Source organism: Solanum dulcamara, chromosome 5, assembly GCF_947179165.1.
Source record: "Solanum dulcamara chromosome 5, daSolDulc1.2, whole genome shotgun sequence".
NCBI lineage: Eukaryota > Viridiplantae > Streptophyta > Magnoliopsida > Solanales > Solanaceae > Solanum > Solanum dulcamara.
The window spans coordinates 72,657,607-72,675,518 of NC_077241.1; the positions used below are offsets into that span (position 1 = coordinate 72,657,607).

Consider the following 17,912-nt stretch of genomic DNA (forward strand, 5'->3'; position numbering starts at 1 on the left):
TGTGGAACAGATAAGCAAACAAGATAGAATGCAGAGATAATATATACAATAACAACCCAGTGAAATCCCACAATGTGGGGTTTAGGGAGGATAAATTGTACGCAGATCTTATTCCTATCAAGATAGGACGACTGTTTTCGGGAGACCCTCGGCTCAATAAAGCATAAAAAGACGTTAGATAAGGATAAAAAGTTAAGAGGTTAATAAGTTCAAAGCGATATGAAAAGACAAATAACAGGGGCGCTACAAATAAAATAGAGTAATCAAAGTACAGAAAGTAAGGAAAGTACGGAAAGTAATAGATAATAGCAGACATCAGAGAACAAAAAATTATAGTGTGCTAAAGCGTCTACTAATACGATAGACTACCGTGACTATGTACCAGCCTTCTATCCTAATGTGAGTCCTCCACACCCTCCTATCTAAGGTCATGTCCTCGGTCAGCTGTCCCCAATATTTCTTCGGCCTACCCCTACCTCTTCTGAAACCATCCACGGCCAACCTCTCACACCTCCGCACTGGGGCATCTGGGTCTCTCCTCTTCACATGCCCAAACCATCTCAGTCGCATTTCCCGCATCTTGTCTTCCACTGAGGCCACTCCTACCTTGTCCCGAATAGCCTCGTTCCTAATTTTGTCGCTCCTGGTATGCCCACAAATCCATCTCAACATTCTCATCTCGGCAACTTTCATCTTTTGAACGTGAGAGACCTTAACTGGCCAACATTCCGCCCCATATAACATAGCCGGTCTAATCACCACTTTGTAGAACTTGCCCTTAAATTGTAGTGGCACCCTCTTGTCACATAGCATACCGGAAGCGAGCCTCTATTTCATCCATCCTGCCCCAATACGGTGTGTGACATCCTCGTCAATCTCCCCGCTGTCTTGCATGATAGACCCAAGGTACTTGAAACTACTTTTCTTTTGGATGGCGTGATCTCCAAGCCTAATTTCCGCGCCAACCTCCTGAGGTGTCTCACTAAACTTGCACTCTAAGTACTCTGTCAATAATAGAAATTAAATAGAAGGAAAATGTGGACTTTACTGACACTATGGGAATCAGATTTTGTACTAAATGCATCTGATAATATTGAAACTAATAATAAAATTTGATAAGAGATGATGACAAATTATAAGTATAATTCACTTAAATTGGAGGTTTTAATTTCCACAAAGATGTTTGCATAACTCAACATCTGTAACAATTTTTTAATTCCTAAGTTTTTCTTTGGAAAACTACTCCCCCCGTTCCAATTATGTGTTTTACAACAAAAAAATTATATCCTTTTGTATTTAATAAATTGTTCAATTCTGACATTTTACTTGACAAGTTTATATAAAATTATAAAATTTAAGGACTACACATATATTTAATTTTACAATACGTTTAAATTGGGACGAAAAAGCAATATATTTATAGCAGTGTTGTAATTTCATTTTAAAATTTCTACTCCTTTTCCACTGTGTAAGTCAAGATAAATATAAAGCACGCAACATATAATATATATCATCGAAATGACTAAAATACCAAGATTCAATAATTGTGCACACTTGTCTAATGGAATCAGAAAAAAAAACAATTATTTTTCAGCTTGTATAATTAATATATTAACTCAGTAATTGTATATGTTTGATATACAATAAGATTGGATGGTGTAAAGTCTCTGTCTTATCTATATTAATTAATAAAAAGAAATAGAAATTTGATATAAGATTAAAAAATCCGGGATATGATTTTGAAGTGAATGGAATAGACAAGATCAAGGAAGTGATAACTTACTCTACCAACTGTATTAGTGCTTGATTTACTCACTTCGTTTTATATTACTAGCTCTTGATTAATTAAAAATATAATTTATTAAATTAATCTTATTAATAATATTTTGAAATTTTATTTTGATAATTACGACTTTATATAGTCATTCAAAACGAAAGATAATATAAAATAAAAATAATTAAATTATTTTGATTTGCTGAAATAAATAAGTAAAATGAGAGATATATTTTTAGTATATGGACTAAGTAAAATATAACGAAGGAAAAACCATTTATTAAAGTAATTAGGAGAAGATGACAAAAGAGATTGATAAGATTGATTATATTATAAGATATTATAATGCGGAAGTACGAATAGATAAGGTAACAGGATAGAATGGATCGGTAAGGTGGAAAAGTAGAAATATAAATAATGAAGATGAGGACTTGTTAACATCATGGGATCAACTTTTGAATTATTTTAAGAGATAAGTATTAAAAATATATTTGAATTATTTTTTTAGTTTTATATTTAAATTATTATTTATTAGTTTAAGAAATATATATTTTTTTAATTTTATTTTGTGTGTGTATTATACTATTTTTTTTATTTTAATAAAATTGTCATATCACATTTTACATACATAAAATATTTTACTTTAACAAAAATTAAATAAATTATTAAAGATTGATGTATTAATATCTTCTGCCCAAAAAAAGTTATAAAATAAAATATAAAATATTTTTATTACCTCACTCCACCACTTTCTCTCACCATAACCCTCACCCCAATTTTTTAGTTTTATTTTTATTTTATAATTTTTTTTATAAAAGTTTTTTAAAAAAATTCTTAATTCATATCCCCTCTCCCCTATCCTTCAAATAATAATTTAAATATATCTTTTTTTAAAAAAATTCTACCCCACTTCACCTAACCTTTTGCTTTTAATTTTATTTTTCTCATTTTGTTATATATATATATATATATAAATTAAGAGCGGAGGGTTAGATAGGGTGGGTATAAATTTATTTTTTTAAAAAATAAAAATAATAACATTTTTCAGGAAGGAATGGGGGAGGGCGTGAAGTATGAATTTTTTAAAAATATTTTATAAAAGAACTTTAAAAAAATTTAAAAAATAAAAGAAAGGGGATTTGGGGGGGGAGGAGGTGGTTGTGGAGTGCGTGAGCAAAATATTTTAAATTTAATTTTTTTAAAAATAATTTCTTTCGTTAAAAGTAATTTTCTTTTATAAAAAATAATTTTCTTTTTTGTCTTTAACTTTTAACTAATATTAATAGTTTATTTAATTTTTGTCAAGGTAAAATATCTTATCCATGTAGAATGCTATATGGCATGATTTTTCCAAAAAATGGAGAGAGAGGTGTATTTCTCAAATTAATAAGTGATAATTTAAGTATGAAACTCACACTTCCCATAGTTTAGGTATGAAACTAAAAAAAAAGATAGTTTAGATATGTTTTTTTATACTTATCTCTTCTTTTAATTGTATTTGATATCGCTGTAATTATTTGAGATTCAAACGTAATTAGTATTTTTATGTTTTGATTTTTGAGTCAGTAAGTTAGTCATTAAGATTTATTTATGAGGGTAATGTCTTATTAACTTTTCGCTGATTGATTTTATTAGTTGGTAAAAGTTACAATGATATATATAATGAACATGAGGTCTTGTTAACACCATGGGACTAACTTTTGAATTCTTTTAAGTGTGTTTGATCTTTAATTGTTTGAGATTGAGATATAACTATTATTTTTTGTACTTAAAATTTATTTATAAGGGTAATGTCTTATTTACTTTTGCATATTGATTCTATTAGCCGATAAAATCACAACTATATTAATAATAAGTAGGTATATATGTCTATCAAAGTCGGGATAATTATATTAGTACGAAGTGTTATAGTTGGAACTCCAACATGAAATCAACAGATTGTTACTCATATCATATGTTCTCAACTATTTGGTTATACCCCTCATAAACGAAGTCAATTATTAAGACTTAGATTGGAGGATAATTTTGTCACTTTTTCTTTTCAGAAAATATTAAAATTTAGGAATAAGACTCCAATATAGCAAAGCTCTCATTTTTATCGGCACGAGTTCTGGTGATTTAGGATTATTTCACTCATAATTACAGATCTCGAGTTTAAGTCTTTAAAAATAAATAATTTTTTGTTGAAAACACCATTTCCAGAAATAGGTTCTACAATAATACGCAAACTCAATTTTTATCAATCCCTAATTAGATACTAGACATCATGTTGGAAAAAAAAAAAGAAGCTCTCAATTATCTTTACATCTTAATGGTCTATAGATATATCATTAGTATGTGCCACAAAATGAAAGGAAGTTGCAAGAAGAAATTTTATAAGAGAAATGAAAATTATGGATTTTTTTAGACCCAAAATTCTTTTGATCAAATCATTTTTCTTAGCGCTGTGAGGATTTAAAATATTCCCATATATTATTCGAAATTGTTATTTTGTCATTCATTACACTTTTGATATATTCATACGCTTGCCTTTAACAAGTGCATACTTGTTCTTGTCATTAACAAGTGCATAGTTGACTCCACATATTCAAATTTATGATCCAAATTTATCTCTCGACTTCTGATTACAATTTAAAATTACGTTCAAAGCTGAAGCTAAGTTATAATTTAATTTTATTTGTAAAATAAAATTGTAAAAAATTTAATTTTTTTGGATTTTTCATCCAATATCCGATATCCACATTGGAGTTTGATTAAATTCGAATTCATGCCGGAAAGTTCCATATTTGAGGGTAAAGCGCTTTCTAATAAAAGCGATTTCATACTCAAGAGGACTCAAACCTGAGACTTGAAAGAGTACGCAATGATAAAATTGCAAAAAGTTGAACATGAATGAATAGCAAAATAAACGGCAGAAATGAAGTGGGGTGCCCCTTTTGGGGATGGTGCAATGTAATGTGCCCATTCTATTGTGTTTCTTCACCCACTCTAGTGTCTTCTTTTTCTTCTTGGTTTTAAGTGAAAAAACATCTTGGATTATGGACCACTTTAATACCACCATGTTACTTCACATGCCTTCAATTTTCCATCTGTTTCCCAATTCCCCTCTAACTTCCTGCCTTTGCTATTCTTTTTGTGCCTTTTCTATCACCGGTACTTCTTTCGTTTTTAAATAAGTGATGTTTTTTACTTTTTATTTTTGCTTCAAATTATATAAAAAAAGTTATGACAATAATTAAATAACATATCGATAGATTTTTTGTTATCATAAAATTTTGTAGCTAATTATTAGCTTTTGCCATGAGTTTAAACTTACTGTACCAATAGCTAATATTTAACAATGCTACATCTTTGCTACGAAACTGCTAAAAACAATATTTTAGCTAAAAAGATGTTTAGCCACAAAAAAATATATCATATTTTTAGCTATAATGTATTTTTGTAGCAATATATACCTTATGTTGTAGTGTCATTTATTAAATTAGACTGAATATGTTATTGTTATTGTTCGATAATAATTTAATAAATCCAACGAAGGAGAAAATCAAATCCCTTGTATATTGTGATTCGAGGAACAGTGTAATAGCACTGTTTTTCTCGCTTGTTTTAGCGATGAAATTGTCCACAAAAATTTAAATTAGCTTACGTCTAACTACTTTTAGATTTAGTGTACAAAAAAATTAATTGATATCCTGATTAAGCTCATCCATATCTTGTTTTTTTTTCCCTTCATAATCCTATTCAATTGCCATATCTCATATAAATATAATATCATAAACACAAATATCTCCTAAAAGATAAAGAAATGATTGCAAATTTGTCTTCGTTAGGATTAAAAGATTTAATAATATAATGATAAAGATGACTTTCTTGTTTTCTTATAGTGATAAATATTGGCACGATTAACATCCATTTAATAGCTGGCTTTGTACTAATTCTATTTATTAATTATTCAAACCACTACTCTAATATAATAAAGCAAGGGCCATTATCATTTTCTAGTCACAAGATAAAGAGCAAAGAGCCGCATAAAAAAAATACCCCAATACTAAGGTTCATTTTATTGTACCAAATACAAATGTAACAACACTAATTAAGGTTGAGTTGACTTTGACACAATTTGAAGGCATAATTAAGTAGCAATTCAAGCACTCCATGTACATGTTTGGATTTATTTTCACGCTTCTCTTTGTCTTGGCATTTAAGCAAGTGAATACTAGTCCCTCAATCCATTTTTACTTGTTTGTATTTAATATCACCCTTTGAATTTAATAACTTCAATATTTTGAAAAATGACTATAATTAACAATAAGGTTAAATTAAAAATGATAAATTATCAAACTAAATATAGGCTAGTCCGCCTGAAAAGCCCATCTTGATCAATAAAGACGAGATGGTGCAGCTTCCCGCGGCTATGAACCCTTTCCAAAAGAAGTAAAAATAGATATCTATTTTTTTTAATATCGTAAACAAGTAAATGTTTACCAACTGCATGATTTTCTGTGAATGGCAATAAAATTAGATGTTCAAACCGACCAAATTTTAGAGTGGATTCACTGCACTAAGATCTTGAAAATCTAAACAGATCTATTCCATCAAGATTAAGGAATGACTTATTGTATTACAAGTGCCAAAAACATAAATATTTTACCACTTCATAAGATAGTAAAACTTTCCAATTTTCCAATAAGAAATAATTTTGCATAGAGAGTATTAATACTTCTCTTTGTGGGTATAACAAACCTATAGTGAGCTACACAAATCAAATTATACATATTTTTACAGCATAAAAATAAAAATTCACAGGAGGAGAAATAAATAAGATGCTCAATACCAAAAAAATTTATTCCTATTCTAAGGAAACATAGAAAGAATCAACTTCTTGTGATGAAGCCTCTACTGATTCTTCTTCTGTGTTGTTGTGAACGAAGTGGCTTTTCTAGCCTGTTTTTTATCCAGACTCGAAGTTCTGATAATAAAGAGAAGTGTCTCGACAAGCATACCCATGACCAATCCAAGAATGCCTCCAGCAGCGCTCTGAAGAAAGAGCAATTAAACTTCAATACGGAGTAGTGAACCAGAGGAAGTAGATAGAGTGGACAAAGGGTCGGGAGAAGAGGTCGGTTATATAGTTGCTGTTGCTCCACGTATGGAGGCTGTATCGAATAGAATCACACGAGGAAATCAAATTAACAACTTACCATTGCTGGACTGTGACTAAATAAGGCCCTGAACGCATAATATCCCATCAGATAGCCAGTGAACATTGTTAAAGCAACATGTAAACCTGCGCCAATGGACCAGAACTACTTAGAATTAAACTGCAAATCAAATTCTCATTTAATTCTAAAGGAACTAAGGAGCTACTTAGCATCCTAACACGAGCAGAAGAGGAACAAAAATGAAAAAAGTTGGTGGAGACCACAGAGACTATACAAATTAGCCATACCTAGACCATCAGATACTCTCTTATCACATGGTCAAATCAGGACGCAACAACTGTATCAACCTCGCAGTTGATATTAGCAAATCCAGTGATATGATATCTTTCATACGAAGGCAGCTTAATGGATTTGATTTTATTATTTAATGAAATAATTGTCAGTACCAGAACTTCTCCCAAGTATTGCTGCACTACTCAATAAAGTAGCAAGATGAGGAAACAGAAAAAGCACTGGCTTCCACAACAAAAACGAACATGCATACAAACAGAAAAACAGAAGCAATATGCAGAAAGCAAGAAGCAAAGTTCTAAAAAGAACTCGTCAAATTTGTTAAACGGACCTTTTCTCCAAAGCCCCTATATTGTTTCTAACATTCAGCTAAAAGAAAATAGGTTAAGTCCGCAAATACCCATTTGTTAAGGAAGAATGTGAACTCAACAATCGCCGTAAACAGAAATTAGAATGAATGGAACTTGAGCTTCAGAAGAACCTTAATGAACAGGATGACATATTTTATTAGATAATTGGAACATTTTCAAAACTTTTCCAGCAATGATGATATAATTTTGGATGCATAGCTCAGGTTCTTTCACTGTTAGTTCTTACTTTAAGGTTTTTTGACCGTTGGAACAAAGGCCTAAATCCTGGCCATGGAGGAACATATGGAGAACAAAAAGCACCATCAAAAGTGGCATGCTTTCCGTGGTTGGTTGCAAATGAAGCACACATAACACAGGAAAACCTCCAGAAAAGAGGTATGCCAGCACCTGTGTGGAAACAGGAAAACCTCCAGAAAAGAGGTATGCCAGTTATGTGCCAGAACCTGTGTGGAATTAAGGCTGAATGTATAAACCACCTGTTTGCATGCCAGGTAGGTTTAAAATTGTGGAATCTGTCTTTGAGTTTACCGGGCATTCATGGACAATGCGAAGATGTAACACTGACTTTTGAGAAGCTGGTAATGTCGCAGGAGCAACAGAAATGGTGGTGCACCATACCAGCTACAATCCGGTAGACTATTTGAAAGGAAAAGAATGTTTGATATTTTGAAGATAAAGCCAGCTCCAATAACTATATACTTTTGTTATCCTTTTGGTGTAAGAAAAAATTGTTATTACAGTAAATCTTTGTTAGATACATTAGAATCCCTGCTGTTATAGATAGGATACAGATGTGGAGGCTGGATTATCTTTGTAAATATTGAAGCATATTTCGTGCTACATTTATATACTTGGCTTTTCTTAACAAAAAAGAAAAGTGAAATCACTGTTAAAAGTTGAGAATCAAAGCAGTTATGTTAGAATGTATTTACTTTATTGTATATGTATAGGTAAAATGTATAATTATTACATAAAATCCTCCTAATAATTGTTCAATAATTAGGAGGGAAGTTTTTAATTTTACATAGTATAAATTTCTACATTATAAGCCACTACACCGTTCATCACTCAATTCAATAAGAATTTTCTCTCTTGTTTTCTCTTTTCACATGGTAGCAAAGATTCTATGACCTTGCAAGAGATCTAAGTAGCTTTTGCCTACCAGAGAGGTGTCATTCAAAGTTCTTTTATAGCTTACCCTTCTTTTCTTTTTTCTTTTTTCTTTCTTCTTTTCCTTTTTTTTTTTTTGCCGAAATTCCTCACCTACTAGATAGCAGCTGTAGCCTTTTAGGTGTTAGAAGCTTCGTAGTGACCTATCGTTATTCTCATTTATTGCCTTTTTGAGTTAAGTTTTTCAGCCAATTTATTTTCTATGTTGTCCCAGTCTTAGCATAGTAAATCCATTATTATAGCAGCAGCTTATAGATTATTATTTTTTTGATAAAGTGCAGCATATAGATTATTGTGACTTCGGTGAATGATGGTAGAGTAAGGTCACGTCCTCGCGTGGCCTTCGGGGCAGGGGTCTAGGGTGGTAAGGGAGACGATAGGCTGAGAGTGGGTCTTGGAACTTAGGGACTTTGACAGGGATGTCTAGAGAGGTAGTGAAGATTCTCAAGAAGAGGAAGATCAATATAGCTTGTGTTCAAGAGACCAAATGGGTGGGAACTAAGCCTAGAGATGTCGATGGGTTTAAATTGTGATACTTAGGAGGCTAAAGAAATAGGAATAGAGTAGGAATTGTAATGACCTTGAGGGTGATTTTCGTAAATTTGTACAAAACACGCGTGAACAGTAACACGTGTGAACAGTAACACGCGTGAACAGTAACTTTTTGGGCAGAAAATGCCCCTTTCTTCTCATTTCAATATTTTTCAACATTTGTTTGAGTTCTTGAACTCCTTAAGGTGATTTGAGAAGAGATTTTCGAGGCAAAGTGTTGGGTAAGTGATTTTTGACCTAAAACCTTTCTTTTTCATTAAGTTTTTGACGATTTTAACTCTTAAATTTTAGTTTCAAACACCAAAAATCCTTGTTTCTTCCCTAATCCGAATTTAAGAAAAATTGTGATTTCCAACTCGTTTTGAGCTCTATTTTTATGGGTTTTTCAACCATGAGTTCCTTATTACCAATAGAATGGGATTGTTCAATAAATTTCCAGATTTGACCCTTTTTGAAAATAGTTAATTTTTGGACTATTTTACCCCCGGTTCCGAAACCTATCAATATGGGTGTCATTGGACTCCTTGTGACGTGTATGTTTCATTGTTGATAGTGGGTTGTCATTCCGGGCGCTGAATTCGAGAGTTGCTTGTCCGGTGGAGGTATTCGAGTGCGGTTTCGGCAATTGAGGTAGGTTTGGCTATCTTTCTTTGAGATTGAGATGGGATAATTAGTCAATCATATGTTATAGACTTTGGGATGAGATTGTAGTATGAGTTGAGAATGTTATATATATTGTGATGCCCGTGTGGGGGCTCATTTATTAATGTGTTGCCGTGTGGGGGTTTATTCGTATTACATAGCCCGTGTGGGGGCCTTATTTGTTATCTTATTTGCTTTGAGAGCATGTGAATTGTGATTTGCCTAAGAGAGAGGCTTGAGTATATTATTTGACTTGTGATGCCGCCTGAGAGATTGAGTTGGGGGTTTTGAGCATACTTGAGTATTGAAATATTGTTGAGAAAAGGGTGAATATTTAAATGAAAGTGTGTTCTTACCGTTACTATTTATTGAGGGTGAATATCATGTGTAGGTTAAGTTTTGAGAACTTTGAACCTTATACCACATGTGAGTTGATTATTACTTCCATGCATATGTGTTTTGATGCATTCATCCTCATTCATCATATCATGAAACAAGGGAAGTTGAGAAATATGGAAATTCTTTTTGAGAAAGAAAATAAAACACCTTTAAACCTTTGTATCTTGAGTCCCTGACCGAGGCAGTTTTCCGGCAGGGTAGTAGATGCATTGTGATCCTAACCTTTGTATCTTGAGTCCCTGACCGAGGCAGTTTTCCGGCAGGGTAGTGGATGCATTGTGATCCCTTGACCACGAGGAGGTGGCAAGGATAATGAGATATTGTGGTTGAGGTATATGGTCTGCGAGACCCCCATGGGTCCTGCTTGGTAGCACAGCTCGGCAGGTGTATACGACAGGCTGTGCGACAGTCTTGATTCCACCGTACCACCACATCATTGCATCATCATACTGCATTGCATTGCATTGATATTTGTGCTGCTTGAATTATTCGATTAATTGTGATTATGAGTTGTTATTATGGGTTTACTTTACTCGTGCCACTATATATATAAACTGGCGGCACCGATGCCGAAGTGGGACTTTTCTATATGCAGGTGGAAGCGTTCCTTAGTTTATTTCATAGGTTTGATTAATTCCTTATACTCAGTCAGCTAAAACCTACTGAGTACATGTGAATTGTACTCACCCCTACTTCTGTGTCCCTTTTTGATGCAGATACTAGTCGGGGTACCCCACGTGGCAGTTAATATTCTAGCGGATTGTGTAATTCTCAGATTAGTGGTGAGGTCCCAGAATTCGGATCGTCACTAGTCTATCTTTATTTTTCAGTCTTTTGTATCATTCAGAGACTTATGTTGTATCTTCAGATTCGAACCTTGTATTAGATGCTCTTTATACTTATGACACCAGGTTTTGGGATAATTTCTTCATTGTTTTTTTTTCTTTTTATTTAAATCGTGGAATCACTTTCCCCTTTGGGAGTCTTGTATGAATTTTATTTTTAGGGTTACACATCAGATTGGGTTTTGAGATGTGTGCCATCATGACCTCAGTTTTTGGGTCGTGACATTTTAGTAGGTAGGGAACGTAAGGAGCTAGTGGTACAAGTTAGGAGGGTGAACGACAAGATGATGTTGATTAAGATAGTTATTGGAGGACTTGAATACAATAAGTGCATATGCGCCCAAGTGAGCTTGGATGAGGAGGTTAAAAAGCAACTTTGGAAGGATTTGGACGAGGCAATGAGGAGTATCCTGCGCATCGAGAACAATTCATAGGAGGAGATTTCAATGGCCACATTGGGACAACTTCAGCAGGTTATGTTGATGTACATGCTGGTTTTGGTTTTGGGAATAGAAACGGAAGTGTATACAGTATACTTTTGGACTTCGCAAAAGCCTTGGATTTGTGATAGTTAATTCGAGTTTTCCAAAGGGGTAAGATCACTTGGTGACCCCTTCCCTAATACAGTGGCAGGCTCATATAGATTACTTACTCTTTAGAAGATGTGATAAAAGTGTATGTAAGGACCGCAAGTTATCGCAAGTGAGTATCGTACTACTCAACATAAACTCTTGGCAATGGATTTAGAGATTAAGTGGAAAAGGAAGAAGGGGGCTCTATATGGCCTTCCGAGGATCCAATGGGGTGCTTGAACACCTCCAGAGCTTAAGAGATGGGGAGAAAGTAGATGGTTGCTTATAGGGAGTTGATGGAGAGCAAAGATTAGGAGGAAGATAGGGCAAATAGGGAGAGGTATAAGGCTGCGAAGAAGGAAGCGAAGTTAGCAATTAAAGCGGCTAAAACGGCAGCGTTCACACGCTTGTATGAAGAATTATAGGACAAATGCATGGATAAGAAGCTGAAAGGCTAGCCTAAGCAAGAGAGAGGAGGGCTCGAGACCTAGATCAAGTGAAGTGCATTAAGAACGAAGAAGGTAAAGTATCGATGGAAGAGGCACACATTAAACGAATTTGGCTGTCATACTTCCATAAACTTTTGAATGAAAATGGAAATATGGATATTATCTTGGGTGATTTAGAGCACTGTGAGAGTTGTCGAGATTTTGGATACCGTAGAGGTATAAAGTTTGAGGTTGTAACAAGGTTATTCGGAAGATGCAAAGAGGGAGCGCGACTGATCCTGACAAGTTGTCAATGGAACTTTGAAGAGTATCGACAATGTAGGTATGGAGCGGCTGACTAGGTTGTTCAAGGTCATTTTTAAGTCGTCAAGAATACCCTAAGAATGGAGGTGGAGTACAATAATTCTGTTGTATAAGAACAAGGTAGATATTCAGAATTGCAATAACTATAGGGATATCAAATTGCTAGGCTACACTATGGAAGTTTGGGAGAAGGAGGTGGAAATGAGGGTGCGCAAAGGTGTGTTTATCACTAAGAACCAATTTAGATAAATTGTCTGGACGTTCAACTATAGAAGTCATTTATCTCGTGAGGTGATTGATGGAGAAATATAGGAAAAGGAAGACCGACTTACATATGATGTTCACTGATCTAGAAAAAGCATATGGCAAAGTCCCTAAAAAGGTTCTATGAAGACGTTTGGAGACTAAAGAAGAACTTATATCTTATATTAAGGCGATTAAGGATATGTACGATGGAGCCAAGACATGGGTGAAAACGGTGGAGGAGACTCGGATCACTTCTTAGTCGTGATGGGTTGCACTAGTGATCAACTTTTAGCCCATTTTTATTGTTTGGGTGATTTTGAACTGACACGAAATATCCAAAGGGGAGGTACCATAACTTATGCTATTTGCGGATGACATAGTATTGATTAACGATGCACAACGAAGTTAACGATAAGTTGGAAATTTGGAAACAGGCCCTAGAGTCTAAAAGGATTAGGTAAGCAGATTAGAATGCAAGCTCAATCATGCAACTCATGAGGCAGATGTGGAATTGAAAATTGATACTCAGGATATCTCCAAGAATGGAAGTTTCAAGTATCTTGGGGTTGTAATCCAAGGTAATAGTGAGATCAGCGAGGATGTTACACACCCTATTGGAGAGGGATGGACGAAATAAAGGCTTGCATCCGGTGTCTTGTGTGATATGAACAGATGCGGATTCAGGATTTTGAATCTCTGGGTGTCACGCTGCTTTAAATAGTAACCTATAGCAAAAACTCTAGCGTAGAGCAAGATAATACTTGATATTTATTAGCAAATTTGCTTACAAAATTTAGACTTGTTCTGCTGGTTTAGTTAAAATTTTATTTACAAGATGTCTAGGGTTCTAATCTATTTATTCACAATTCTTTTTATAGCAAATTCGCTACCGATGTCTTGCATGATAAAAAAAGTTTTAAGAAAATACACTCCCAAAGCAGGGCTCGAACTTGCATTCCTATAGTGGTAAACCTGAGCTTTAACCACTGGCACCACAAGGCTCATTATTAACAAGGGTGTCACATTTAATATTTATACTTTTTTTATAAATATACATACAAATATACATGTATATACAGATTTTCAACCGAGACCACAGGGTAGCGTGGCACCCCCTTTGATCTACATAGATCCGCCCCTAGATTTGAATGCGTCAACAAGACTTACATGAAAGTTTTACAAAGTGGTGGTTAGAAAAGCTATGTTGTATGGGACAGAGTATTGGCCGGTAAAGAACTCGCACGTCCAAAAATGAAAGAAGTGAAAATGAGAATGTTGAGATGGATGTGTGGGTATACTAGGAGAGATAGGGTTAGGAACGAGGATATTCTGGACAAGGTGGGAGTGTGAGTGGAAGTTTTTCTCTCTATAAATTAGTATCGGAAGTATTTCTCTCCATCCAACATCTCTTTTTTTTTAAAACAAATAAGCCCTCTCCCTACAACATTCCTATTGACAATTTAACACCAATAGATCCAGTTATTCTGCCTCAAAATCTCAGGAGGTTATACACAGTAAACTAATCAACTCTATGTGCATCCCATGTTAAGAAAGAAGCCAACTCCCTTATTGGTTTTATAGCAAGGAACTTGAAATGCCAAATTTAAAAGCATCAGGCAGTCAGGCATATCCCCCAAAAGAACAACATCAATCAGCTCATGAGCTAACATAGTAGGTGAATCCATTCGCAACATTATGTGTTACCCATGCTATTTTACTTCCCACCAACAGTGATAAAAAATTCAGCAGGCTTAGTACCCCATCTGTCTCAATTTACATAACACCTTTTCTATTATAAGACAATCCAAAATGCTTGACACTGTTCCAAGGAATGGCAAAGGCATAGATATCATGGTTTATCTATCAAACTAACTTTTCAACCATTACTTTAATATTTTTCTCAGTAATCACAAATACAATATGTAAAAGTCAAATTAACATATCAACCTCTGTGTCCACGTCAAACACCATAAGGAAGTAACAACTTAATCTTCAAACACAACAAAAAATCTCACAGAAAACAAGGCTCAGCTCATGTGACTGAAGAGAATTGTATAAATATACAGAGGCAAGAAAGACTTGGAACCTTAATCAGATCTACTAACTGATATTCCCTGGAATTGCACATGACAAAGAACAAGAGAACAAGATGACCTCACTAATCAAAATTCAACCACTTATATGTCTGGTAAAGCTAGAATTTTGAAGATATTGAAGCTTTGCATGGCAGAGAGTGATATAGGATCCTCTAATTTTCAGCAAAACATCACTAATTTCTGTATGATTTTTGCCTCCAAGAACGAACTGCTTATGGCTAGGAGTTAACAAAAAAGTCGAGAGAAATTTTACGGCTAAAACAAGACTGGCATGCGAACAACAAGTCTGATTAAGAATCATGCCTAGATACTAAAATATATCTAGCTCTATCTTCCTTGGCAACATCTTGTCAAATGTACAAAAGTGTTTTGCCTATAATCTATGATATGAAGCTTGCAAAATCTTCAGAAGAACATTTACAAGCAATAGTTCCCAATCTCTTTGAATCCCAACAGATGCACTTACTCGAACTGACTTTGTTACTTCTATCATAAGGTTCTTAAACAAATCGAAGAAAAGCCTAGCAGGAAATCTCTTGGAAAGTGGATCCACATCTTTTCCGACCACAACAGTCCTCTTATAGTGGAACACAAGCAATTGGATTAGTCCTCTAACCTTCGAATACATATTCTAAATGCTCATATAGGAAGCAATGTTATCAAAGGTGAAAAAAACAACAAAAAAAAGGAGCACTGAGGTATGTTGGGATTTAAGTGCAAAGCGCAAAGAAAAACGATGGTTTTGATGAAGAAAGGTACAAGTTTTAATATATATGCATAAAGAACAATAACTGCAAACACAAAAAACAATCATACAAGAAGATATGAAGAGTACTCTTTTTTATAAAACTGATATGAAAAGGTATGACTAAGTGAAATAGCTATCATTTAGTGATGCTCTCTTCAAGATAGATCCATGCGTGAGAAGACGCATCCCTCAGCACCTATCTGAAAGAGCTGTGCAAGCGAGCAATGTAATCAGCCTGTTTTTCATCTCGTGTCAAGGCTTAACCACGCCATCACGCAAGCCTTTGACAACACAGATCTGAAGTCAACTCCTGAGTCTGAAACCTAGAGAGTTGTTCCAGGAAATCCTTTCTTTGTTGTCCAATAAAGGGGTATGTTCACATATGTGTGAGTAGACATAAGTGAGTCTTAAACCAACTTCACCTCATCAGATTCTGAAAATGATGAATTGCACAGCAATCACTCCTTTTCAATTGAAACTTTTGACTAACCCATGCTAATGCTCTTGAGCCATCATATTATGTTTTATATTCCGTAATTAAAACTACTCTAACTCCCACTTTAAACTGTCCTAATTTCAACATTTGTTAAATCAAAATTGTGTTCACTTTCCTGGAAAATTCCTCAACAATATCTATATATATATATATATATGTGTGTGTGTGTTACTTGGGCTAAGGGCTCATTGGAAACAACCCCTCTGTCTTCACAAGGTAGGGTAAGGTTGTGTACACACTACCCTCACTAGAGCCCACTTGTGGGACTACACAGGGTGCCCACTTGTGGGACTACACAGGGTATGTTGTTGTATATATCACTGGACTAAGAAAGTCTAATTTTTTCCAAAAAATTAGCTTTTTCTTCGTGTTTGAACTCCCTTCTATTTAAATAAAATTCTAATTCTCATCTCAATAGCTAATTCCAATCAAAAGTATTCAATATCAATCAACTGTGCCCTCAATTCATACTAATCGGGGTTGTCTATATGAATCCTATGTCTTCATTCTGCTCTATTCAGACTGATTTCATTCCAATCCTATGTGATTATAATTGGAACTAGGAAATAGAACTTCAACAATGACGATAGATAATTATTATATGCATAAGAGAGAGTCTCACCAAAGCCCATTTGATCTTTATAAGAGGAAAAGGGTTCATCCACAGCTTTCCTAGGAGTAATATCCTTCACCAATTCATCATACGCCTTCCTCTCCGACGCTTCTTCTAGTTTTCTCAACCGAGCTTTGAGTTCCTCACTTTTTTCTCTGGGTTTTGGACTGCAGAAGACGAAATTGGATCCGGATAACAAGCCCATTAGATCAGGTCGTGTTGAAGGGTTAGACCCGATCCAAAGCGACCTCAGATGTTTGTATGGTACCGTGGGATGATCGGAAAGGGAAGACGCGAGTTCTCTCAGGTCATCAGAGAGTTCAACTCCCGCGGAAGCTCCAGCGAGAAACAAACGTATGGTTTCGGTGGTTAAAATAACAAGGCCAGCGTTTACGCCGTCGACGACGGTGGTTATCGCGGTGGCGCCGGTAGTGGAGGGGTGGCTAGAAGCACCATTGTTTTCTGCTGAAGTCATTTTAATTTGAGATTCAGAATGAGTTTCAAGCTTTTAAATGCAACTCAAATTAGTTGTTGTTGCTGCTGTTCTATCGTCCAAAAAAAAAAGGTTTTCGTATTAAATTAGCAAAACAAGAAGACAGAAAGAGAGAGTTTTGTTGTCTCAATTTATTAATTACACAATCCATAAGGTTATTTATATATAAGAAGATAAAGGTTGGAGCCAAAGCAATTTGACCATTAAGTAGGTCTTATTTTTAATTGGAGCATTTATTAATTAATATTTTATAATATTTCCTCTTAAATGTTCATGTAAAAGAAAATTTTTAGTGAAAGAATAAATATACATATATATATATATATATATAATTATTCTTAATATGCATTGATTGTTGTCTTATTAAAAATCTTGCTAGGAAAATTCAGTGGAACAAAATCTAGTTTAAGGAAAAAAGAGTTGCACATGTATTCTACTCCCCTGATGAAGACCGCGATTCAGATGGTTAAATTTTCGCGTTCCATTCTTGTGTACCATCTTTTCAAGAGTTGAGGCTGGTAAAGATTTGGTGAATAAATCTGCTGGATTTTCACTTGAACGGATTTGTTGTATATCAATATCACCGTTCTTTTGGAGATCATATGTGAAGAATAATTTTAGTGAAATGAATTGCTTCGTAGATCATCGTGATATAGAAGTTCCTCCGTATGTGAACAAATAGTCTGTTTG

The 17,912-nt window shown here is 34.4% G+C and overlaps 1 protein-coding gene across 1 annotated transcript; it reads right to left on the bottom strand.

The window, feature by feature from the left end:
• Positions 1 to 6,402: 6,402 nt before the first annotated feature.
• LOC129889683 (uncharacterized) lies at positions 6,403 to 17,353 on the bottom strand. The gene is made up of 3 exons (XM_055965095.1): positions 16,739 to 17,353; positions 6,976 to 7,061; positions 6,403 to 6,811 (listed from the first exon to the last, which is right to left on the bottom strand). The coding sequence occupies exons 1-3, from the start codon at positions 17,202 to 17,204 to the stop codon at positions 6,671 to 6,673; spliced, it is 693 nt and encodes a 230-aa protein (XP_055821070.1). The 5' UTR covers positions 17,205 to 17,353; the 3' UTR covers positions 6,403 to 6,670.
• Between the last annotated feature and the right edge of the window lie 559 nt (positions 17,354 to 17,912).

What these genes read in the sequence shown, in the direction of transcription:
- LOC129889683 (XM_055965095.1), bottom strand. Translation starts at nt 17,204, where the DNA reads ATGACTTCAGCAGAAAACAATGGTGCTTCTAGCCACCCCTCCACTACC. An exon ending in TAAAGATCAAATGGGCTTTG is followed by an intron (nt 7,062 to 16,738) that starts GTGAGACTCTCT and finishes CCATTGGCGCAG; the next exon opens with GTTTACATGTTGCTTTAACA. An exon ending in TTAGTCACAGTCCAGCAATG is followed by an intron (nt 6,812 to 6,975) that starts GTAAGTTGTTAA and finishes CTCTTTCTTCAG; the next exon opens with AGCGCTGCTGGAGGCATTCT.